The sequence below is a fragment of the Procambarus clarkii genome, chromosome 41 (assembly GCF_040958095.1).
Source record: "Procambarus clarkii isolate CNS0578487 chromosome 41, FALCON_Pclarkii_2.0, whole genome shotgun sequence".
NCBI lineage: Eukaryota > Metazoa > Arthropoda > Malacostraca > Decapoda > Cambaridae > Procambarus > Procambarus clarkii.
The window spans coordinates 28,836,191-28,846,889 of record NC_091190.1 but is presented as its reverse complement, the minus strand read 5'-3'; the positions used below and the strand labels follow the sequence as shown (position 1 = coordinate 28,846,889).

At 41.2% G+C, this 10,699-nt stretch overlaps 1 protein-coding gene across 1 annotated transcript; it reads left to right on the top strand.

Annotated features, from left to right (window-relative positions):
• Positions 1 to 7,754: 7,754 nt before the first annotated feature.
• LOC123761249 (glutamate receptor ionotropic, delta-1-like) lies at positions 7,755 to 9,656 on the top strand. Its single transcript, XM_045747194.2, has one exon. The coding sequence runs from the start codon at positions 7,815 to 7,817 to the stop codon at positions 9,498 to 9,500; it is 1,686 nt and encodes a 561-aa protein (XP_045603150.1). The 5' UTR covers positions 7,755 to 7,814; the 3' UTR covers positions 9,501 to 9,656.
• The last annotated feature ends 1,043 nt before the right edge of the window (positions 9,657 to 10,699 follow it).

Sequence of the window (10,699 nt, the reverse complement as noted above, 5' to 3'; positions counted from 1 at the left end):
TGATGCTTGGTGATGGTGAAACTGTTTGCAGGATGTCGACTGATGTAATCAGCGGGATTGCCTGCACCCGGCTTGTATTTCACCGTAAAGTTGTATGGTTGCAGACGAAGAGCCCATCTCTCAATGCGAGCTGGTGGTTTGGACTTTGGATTATTGAAGATGGTCTCCAACGGTTTGTGGTCAGTGACTATCGTGGTGAAGGGTGCACCAAGCAGATACACATTGAAGTGTTCACAGCCCCATACAAGAGCAAGAGCTTCCTTCTCTGTCTGACTGTATCGTTGCTCAACATCTGTGAGAGAACGGCTGGCGTAGGCAATTACTACTCTGGAATCTGGTTGACCAGGTTTGTGTTGGGCTAAAACAGCACCTAAACCAACAGGACTAGCATCCACCGTTAACTCAGTGTCTATTGATGGATCAAAGTATGCAGCAGTCGCATTCTCTACTAGTGCATCTTTCACAGCATCAAATGCATTTTGCTCGATCTCGCTCCAGTACCATGATGCATTTTTCTTCAGGAGCTCACGTAGAGGCTTTGTAATGGTAGCAAAATCTGGAATGAAGCGAGAACAGTAGTTTGCCATTCCCAGAAAACTATGTACTTCAGTGGACGTTGAAGGAGGTGCAGCATTCTTGATATCTGCAACTTTCTTAGGATCTGGAGACAGACCTTTGTCACTAAGTACATGTCCAAAGAATTCAATTTTATGTTGATTGAACTCACACTTTGCTCGGCTTAGCGTCAAATTCTTTTCTCGTAAGCGTTGCAATGTTGCACGAAGAGCTTTGTCGTGTTCAGCTTGGGTACGGCCATAAACAATGATGTCATCAGACATGTTGTCAGCATTAGGTATGTCTTGCAATACCTGGCTGATGATGTGCTGGAATACCTCGGCAGCACTGTTGATACCAAAACTCAGGCGCTTGTACCTATACAGACCTCGATGTGTCGTAAACGTTGTGATGAATCGACTCTCCTCATCAAGTTCAAGCTGATGATAGCCCTTGTTTAAATCTAACTTGCTGAATACAGTTGCACCATTCAAGCGGTAGATCATATCATCTACAGTCGGTGTAGGATGGCGTTCACGCATTATTGCCTTGTTGGGAACACGCATGTCCACACAAATGCGTATCTCATCTGGATTCTTCGGCTTTGGTGGAGTGACAATTGGGCTTACCCATGGTGTTGGGCCTGTTACTGGTTCAATGATATCTAGTTCTATCAGCCTATCCAGTTCGGCATCGACTTTCTTGCGAGTATGGAATGGTTGTCGGCGATGTGGTTGGGCAACTGGAATTACATCTGGGTTGATATGCAGATGTACTTTGCTATCAGTATAACAACCTATGGATTTAAATCGATCAGAAAATTCAGCAACAATACCATCAACATTGTTTGCAGATTCCACTGCTACAGCATTAGAAAGCTGAAGTAGCCCCAATTTGGTTGAAGTCTTGTAACTGAGTAAAGACTCCTTTGCATTCCTAACAACATGGAATGTAGTAATGAGCATTGCATTCTTTGACTTAATCTCTGCAGTGAAAGTTCCAATCACTGGCAAGGCTACCTTTGAAGCATAGACAGTGGCTTTGCCATTATAGTTCTTAAGCTTTGGGAACTGTTTTTTAAATTTTTCATAGTGGCACTCAGCAATGGTGTCAATGTTTGATCCAGTGTCAATGAGAACCTTGAGACAAATACCAGCAATGTATACACATGTCTCTGGGTTGTTTGGAAGATCATTCCATTCTGTGATTGCTTGTACTCCATAAGTATAATCACATTCACTGTCATCTGAGACTGGTTGTAATGAAATGTTGTCTTGTACATTATTAACATTCTGGATATGAGGTGCAATATTGTGTTTACCACCTCGACCCCTATGACCTGATCCTCGTACAGTGCTTTTATTCATTGACTGTGGTTTCTTTAGTGCGGAACGACACATAGCACCAAAATGACCTAGTTTTCCACACTCATAGCACTTCTTACCTTGAGCAGGACAAACATTATCTTGGTGTGGGTAGTCTCCTCCACAATTGTAACATTTATTGTTGACACCCTCTGATGTGGGTCGTTGTGACTGCTTGAGCCTTGTTCCTTGACCCCAGTTGTGACGTGGTTCTCGGCTAAATTTACTGTTAGGTTTGCCATGATATCTTCTTTGATCACGGTGTCCTCCCTGAACCTTACGTACCTCATCACTGTTAGTAACAGTGGCAGAACCGTTATTAGCACTGCACTCCATGACACGAGCATCACGTGCAGCATCTTTCATTCGACGAGCCATATCCAGTATCTTGGTAAGAGAACTGTCATCATCAACAAGTTCTAGAGCTCTTCGACGGAGACGTATAGATGTGCATGTTTCAATTATTTGCTGTTTGATTTCTTTGTCAACATCAGCAAACTCACAATGGGCTGCTAAACCCTGCAGACGTGTGTGGTATTGATCCACAGTTTCATTAGAGAGTTGTTTTGCTCTCCTGAAATGCATAATTTCCATAGCAGTATTTTGCCTTGGTTTGAAATGCTCTGTTAGTTTGGCTTTGGCAGTGTCATAATCTTTGGCACCACCAGTGTCTTTCAGTGTGTCAAAGATGTCACAAACTCTATCACCTGCATAATGAAGTAGAAAGGCACGCTTTCTTTCAGCACTTTTGATGTCAGAAACTATCAACAAATTTTCAAACCTTTTAAGCCATTTGACCCACCTCTGTGACAGGTTTGTCTGGTCACAGTCAGGATCAAATGCAGGAAACTGAGGTATATTTGCCATTTTTACTGAATAAATGTAACTTATCACTTAAATGTTCCTCAGAATATTAAACACTTACTGCACTGTATATGTTAGTCAAGAATTCACTGTAATTACTTTAATTTTGCAAAGCACACAAGCATTTTAATGCAAAAGTTCACAACAGTGCACAATATAGCAGCAACTGACTTCTTACCTAGCCCTTGTGTACATGTGTTGTTCCTACTCACAGCAGCAGCACAGCAGTTGGCACAGCAGTTGGTACAGCAGCAGTTGGTACAGCAGCAGTTGGTACAGCAGCAGTTGGTACAGCAGTTGGTACAGCAGTTGGTGCAGCAGTTGGTACAGCAGTTGGTACAGCAGTCAGTTCAGTGTGATGAATTTTGTAGCACGAAGCGTCGTTTCGTAACCAAAACATCAGGTTTTGTACACACCAAAGCGTCGTTTCGTACACAACGTCGGCAGATTCCTCAGTACAGTTTCTTCAGCACAGCTTGGGTAGCACACAGCTTGGGTAGCACACAGCTTGGGTAGCACACAGCTTGGGTAGCACACAGCTTGGGTTAGCACACAGCATCGTTTAGCACACAGCATCGTTTAGCACACAGCATCGGTTAGCATACAGCATCGGGTATGGCGCTCACAGCTTCTCTTCCTCCTCCAGGCAGCATGCTTCTCCCTTGTGTTTGAAACTGAACAAATACCTGCGTTCACAGTTCATCCTCGTCGCCAATGTGGTGTTTGTGTGTTACTGAGGAAGTCTTGGTTGTAGGGTTGATGTAAAGTCATGACTTGGTTACTGACTTTAATACTTAATATGATTACATGGCTAGTAGCTACCAAGCTTGGCGGGCGTCCTGTACGCTCTATTGTTTACCTCCCTCTCTCTGGCGTCTCAGCCGCCGCACATAGAAAACGGATGGTACCATTTTCTGTGAACATGACAGAAGCTAGCCTCATACGAGGATAATTTGGTGTCTACATCCTAGTTATACCTGGTGGACTAAGCATGCTGTACAATAAGATAAGGCACCTCCAATTTATTTACTAATATATGTAGTTAATACTGTAGTTTGATTGGATACATATATATATATATAAATTTAATATAAACCCCCCCCTAATGTGTAAGGATCGATTTTTGAGATTTTTGCAGAAATACAGTCCACTTAACATCATACCAATTGCTATCGAAATAAATAAATTAACGTAATATAAATTCTATATAAATTCATATAAATTAAATAAATATAAATCTCGCAGGTCGGTTCCCACAAAAATTTCAAAGTGTTCAGTGAGGATCCACAAGGTCTTCTCTGAGTACTCTTTATTTTCTTCTCCGAGGCTATGGGTCCCTACACCACTTGCACCAGAGGTGGTACCCCTTCTAGGTTTAAAAAAAAGACATATATATATATATATATATATATATATATATATATATATATATATATATATATATTATATATATATATATATATATATATATATATATATGTCGTACCTAGTAGCCAGAACTCACTTTTTGGCCTACTATGCAAGGCCCGATTTGCCTAATAAGCCAAGTTTTCCTGAATTAATATATTTTTTCTAATTTTTTTCTTATGAAATGATAAAGCTACCTATTTCATTATGTATGAGGTTAATTTTTTTTTATTCGAGTTAAAATTAACTTAGATATATGACCGAACCTAACCAACCCTACCTAACCTAACCTAACCTATCTTTATAGGTTAGGTTTGGTTAGGTAGCCGAAAAAGTTAGGTAGGTTAGGTAGTCAAAAAACAATTAATTCATGAAAACTTGGCTTATTAGGCAAATCGGGCCTTGCATAGTAGGCTGAGAAGTGCGTTCTGGCTACTAGGTACATTATATATATATATATATATATATATATATATATATATATATATATATATATATATATATATATATATATATATATATATATATATATATATGACAATGTCAGACCACGGAGGAAAAATGAAACAGGAATTTCCTTAAGTTCTTAATCTTAATCACGTGTTTATTTTCGTGATATACACACACATATATATATATATATATATATATATATATATATATATATATATATATATATATATATATATATATATATATATATATAGGGGATAAATGGAGGACGAAGCACATACAAAGATTAATCAGGTGTAACAGGCCTGTTATGTTGAGCAGTGTCTTCTGTGTTGCATCGTTATATTCCGGTCTTGCCCTTACTCTCATGGTGGGTTATCTTGAGGTTATCTTGAGATGATTTCGGGGCTTTAGTGTCCCCGCGGCCCGGTCCTCGACCAGGCCTCCTCCCCCAGGAAGCAACCCGTGACAGCTGACTAACACCCAGGTACCTATTTTACTGCTAGGTAACAGAGGCATAAGGTGAAAGAAACTCTGCCCATTGTTTCTCTCCGGCGCCCGGGATCGAATCCGGGACCATAGGATCACAAGTCCAGCGTGCTGTCCGCTCGGCCGACCGGGTAGAGTAAATAGTTCCGTGATTTGAATTTTCATAGTAGGTTGTTCTATTCTTACGTGAATTGTTTCAAGAAATTGTAATCTTCTTACATCTTTGGTTTTGTCTATTATACAGGTATTTTTGTTCAACATTTCTCTTGTTAGGGTGATGTCATGGGCTTGTCTCATGTGATTCCTGGGGGCACCGGATTGAAGATGTCATGTCAAACACCTCGTCAGCCTGGACGACGTCATACCTATGTACTGAGATTGAAGGTTACATCCTTCGTGGGGGCAAGTGTACATGTATACAACGCTTGACTGCTGTAGAGGGTTCTCCGTCGGCTTCGGGCTGTTTTTGATAAGGAGGTCGGAAGTCTTCTTGGTTTTGTAAAATATGATCAGGTCTATGTTATGGTTATTAGGAGGCTAGGATAATTTGGTTAGGATATATATATATATATCCAGCAAGTATACTTTAGATCTGAACATAGTCCAGTTCTACAGTAAACTTTTAGTGTGTGCTGTACACCAATAAGCAGGGTACACCAGAATTTACTGTCGTCGATGCCACTCCTAGAGAAGGAAGAAACAAAGAGATTGGTGTATTATAAAAGACAGTATATTGACTAATTCTTTGATCAATTGGCAGTTATCTTTCAATTAATACTTTTCTTTAAACCAGGGATTTGTCAAGTAACTCAAGCATCGTTTTAGCGGAACAATCATATATTTCCTCTTCAAATAAATTTGCTTCAAACTCCTCCTCAGGCAGCCGGTCATATATGGTCGATTGTGTGCTCAATAACAAGGCGGCAATCTGATATCTTCTCTTCAATTGATTGGTTATTCGTTATAAACATCTCAGCCAGCCAATCATATGGCCGGAGGTCTACCCAGTAACAAACTGATAATTTCAAATTTTTCAAGAGATTTTTAATTTGCTTCACCACTATGGCAACCAATCATATTGCCAGACCAGTACTCCACAATAAAACCACATAATCTGAAGTTTATCTTCGTAAAACCTGACCCAGTTTGAGTTAGGCTATCCATCAAAGGCTAGGGCTATCCATCGAAGGCTAGGCCACCCATCAAAGGCTAAGCTACTCATCAAAAGCTAGGCGATCCATCAAAGGCTATGCCACACATGAAGGGCTAGGCTACTCATCAAAGGCTACTTAATCTTGGTCATATGTGTAGTAATTTTCAATGAACTTTCAACTGATTAATGTTTTAATTCTTACTTTCGACAATCGATGCTGCACATTGGACGCGGGGACAACAGTCTTTAAACTTTATGCATCTCTATTTGGGCACGATCGATCACAACGGCCAAATTCCCGCCCTTTAGTGAAAGTAAAACCACCACCGCAATATTGACACTTCCCTCGAACTAACAAGCTTCCGCCTCGATAGGTTAGATTGGTTGTCTAGATTCAAGCGCATCTGGATAAGCTAAACCACCACAAATTTAACGCTGCGAACCGACCGAACCTAATAACTGTCGAAATTAATAAACTATAACCGATCCATTCAAAGAAAACGGTGAGCCACACTCGTTTTACAACCGCTGTAAATATTAAATTATAAAATACCTTGTGATGGAATTCAAGAAATGGGAAACGTTTTGTAGTCTCAAATGTGCCTCACTGGCGTGTTTAGAATTACATGATGAATTTTGGGTCGTGGAGTACCATTTATGACCAACATTTGCTGAAACTTTTATTGAATGAGACGATCAAGAAGATGAATTCTTAAAAGCCCAGAAGTGCAGATAGAGGAGTGCAATATTGATGTGTGCGTATCCCGCCCCTCGAGTACCAACAGTCACGTGACTATTGACTCACAGAACATGGAACAACAACAGTCACGTAACCGTGGGCTCACGGAGCATGGAACAACAACAATCACGCAACTGTGGGGCTCACGGAGCACCAACAAAAACGTGACTATGGGCTCTCGGATCACCAACTGTCACATAACTGAGGGCAGCAGATAAAATTCACAAAAATAATGTCAAAATGACAAACTTGTTATAAACTCTTAATACATTCCCTGAGAACCTGAGCTACATGTATATACCAGCCCCAGCCTCCTAAAATGCAAGCACTTATAGTAACGATGTGGTCGATCATACAAATATGGACGTGATGGACCAATAGAAGACAAACTTTTGTATTATTGAATTTGGACAACCTGGAAAGGATTTTTTTTTGTTGCTAATAAAAAGCTAACCTGACCCAACGATCCTAGGCCTAATACACGCTGAGGCCTAATACAGTACATATGTGCTATACTTCGCCTAGGAATATTCAAGAATATTCACTATATTCAAGAATAGTGTGAATATTCGCAATATTCCTGAATAACGAGTATTCAGTGATATTCTAGAATATTCACAATGTTCAGGAGTAACGTTAATTTAATGCTGAATTAACGTTACTCTTGTATATTGTGGCCACTGGAACCCAGCCAAGTGACCTTCAGCTAGGTAAATATTATGGTGAAAGGTAATTATTTTAACGTTATTCCATTTCTCAGATATACACACTGAAGGAAGAGGTGCTGTTGATGGAGGAGACCTGGAGACCATCTCCCTGTGATGTTTACATCTTCATGTTGATGGAGGGAGACGCGTTCATCCGTCATGCTAATGTCAGCCATTATCACGTGTCCACCGCCAACCATCAGTCCCCCCGCGCCCTCTGGAACTACCATGCCTACTACATAATTCTTCTCTTCCACTCTGGAAACGCCACTCTCAATCCCTCAGACGTAGCAAAACTTTACAATTTGAGGAAAACTGAGAAATTACTGATCTTACAGCAACGAGAGAATCATCTGGTGGCATGGACCCACCAGCTGTATTCCACCTCGACCAAGCTAACATTTCTTGACATCTGGAGCGGTGGAAAATTCCGGAGAGGCGGGAATCTCTTCCCTGAGAAGCTGGTTGATATGGAAGGAGCTGTCTTACGTGTGGCCACGTTTGATCATCCACCGAGCGTTGTCTATGCACGAGACGATCACCAGAATATTGTCAGCAGGTTAGGAATTGATATAAAAGTTGTGGAAACACTTGCAAAGGCTAGAAACTTTTCTGTTGAATATATTGAAATCAGCCAAGAAGAAATGTGGGGGTTTGAGCTACCTAATGGCACATGGGTTGGCCTGGTCGGAATAGTCCATTATGAGTTGGCAGATATTGGATCCTGCAATCTGTTCTTAGAGACACACCATTCGAAAAAAGTTGATTACTCAACTCCTTATAACTTCGACCGCGGCTGCTTCGTGGCTCCCGCCCCCAAGCCACTGTCCAGTTGGAAGTCTCCTGTGATGCCATTCACCTGGGACACGTGGAGCTCTGTGGTCGTGGCTCTGGGAGTGGGCGGTGGCCTCCTGTATCTTGTGGCCGCTCTCAGCCTCAGTCCAGAGTCAGCAGAGTTCCGAAGTCTTTCTTATGATTACCTTTACATCCTGGGCGCCTTAACAATGCACTCCCTTAAAATTGTACCATTGAACGCACCGATGCGCGTGTACATGGGGTTTGTGTGGCTGTTTGGTCTCATCGTCGCTACGGCTTACTCTGCCAATTTGGTGGCTTTTTTATCCTTTACTCCAATGTCAACACCAATCAACACATTGATCCAGGTTTCAAAAAGTGGCCTGAGTATTGGCAGCCACCCCTTCTGGAAGGCGCAGTTTGCTGAATCTACTGATCCAGTTGTCCATGGGTTTACTAACGTTTTAAGAACTGACTTGAACTTTCATTATCTCTTTGATGCAGTCGAAGATGGGAAATTTGCCCTCATCGAAAGCATTAACTATATAAATTTTGAGATTAGAACACGCTTCACGTATAGCAGTCATGCATCTATCCGGGTGGTGCCGGAGTGCCTCATGCCCTACAGCATCGGTCTGGCCTTACAGAAGAACTCCCCATTAAAGTCTCACTTGGACAGACTAATCTTGCAGTTGTTCGAGTCCGGGGTAAATTATAAGTGGCAGGAGGAAGCGGTGGCCTACATCAGAGCCCAGTACACAAGCAAGCGGCCCCATACAAAAGAGGAGTCACGCAGCAAACCTCTCAACATGGCACAACTCCAGGGAGTGTTCTACATCTTTGTGGTCTTGTGTCTTCTTTCGGCATTAATTCTGGCAACGGAAATTGCTGTTGCCTCACGGGGATGCTGCAACACACATCCTCAACATGCACCAGCTCCTGAGATGAACCACCCAATAAGTAAAACAATCTAATCTATTACACGATATTAATGTAGGAACTACGGATATTGTACTTTTAACTTTTGTTATCCTTCACCAAAGTTTAAAAATTTTAATAAACTTTAATTACAATGAATGATAGAATAGTGTAACAATGGAACCTACAATGTTGTTGCAACAGAAAAAAAGCATCAATATGATTGATTGTATGTAATTTTCCTTGCTCTAAAAGCTGTATTATAGCCGCTTACTTCAAATAAAAAATATTTTCGGAGCATCAAAGCTGAGTGGTTTCTGTCATCTGCTACATTACAAAAATATTAAATCTCTCTCTCTCACTCCCTCTCCCTCTCTCTCTCCTTGTTACATTTCAGGAATACATACAAATATATATTATATATATATATATATATATATATATATATATATATATATATATATATATATATATATATATATATATATATATATTATTAAATATGACCGAAAAAGTAAGATTAATAATTCTAACACGAATTTTCTCGATCTTTCTTACGTTTCTTTTCACTGTTGATGCAGCGGGGTCTACAGAACCTGCTCTTCCAATACAGTCTGACTCAGGGGCTTGGACGCCCACCCCACGAGCCTGAAAGGGTACAAGAGGAACATTCAGCAATATAGACACGAAAAGAAACACTTTCACTCACAAATGTGCCCCCACACCCACCATGGAGCCACAATTAGAGATAGGACACCCAACAAGAAGCTATCGCCAATCAAGCCGGGGCCCCCCTAGGGGTGCGTCGTGAGTATACGCCCCACAAACACCACCTTAAGAACCGTCAGTCCGTCGAGATTGGGTTCAGTGACGAAAGGGGGATTGGCAATAAAAGGTTCCTCCTCGCTCTCGACGTTGGGTACTACAGTTCTTCGGGTGCAAGAGTATGCCTCCTCAAGCACCTGGGCGTCAAAATAGAAGAAGTCCAAAGGAATAACCAAAACAAGCAAAAGGTCGGCAGGAAATGACAAGCAGATAGGAGAAGAGGGGGGAGAAAAAGAAAAGAGGGGGGAGCCAGAACACCCTACTGCTGTTAGCTTCCTCAACTGTATGAATTCCTGCCTCCTCATACCCTTAATCACTAGACCTACTAGAATCACTGATAGCACTGCCACGACTCTAGATCACATCTGGACCAACATAACCTCTCCGCTTACTTCAGGTATAATCTCCGATAGCACTACAGACCACTACC

Coding starts and splice junctions, on each gene's coding strand:
- LOC123761249 (XM_045747194.2), top strand. CDS start 7,815: ATGGAGGAGACCTGGAGACCATCTCCCTGTGATGTTTACATCTTCATG.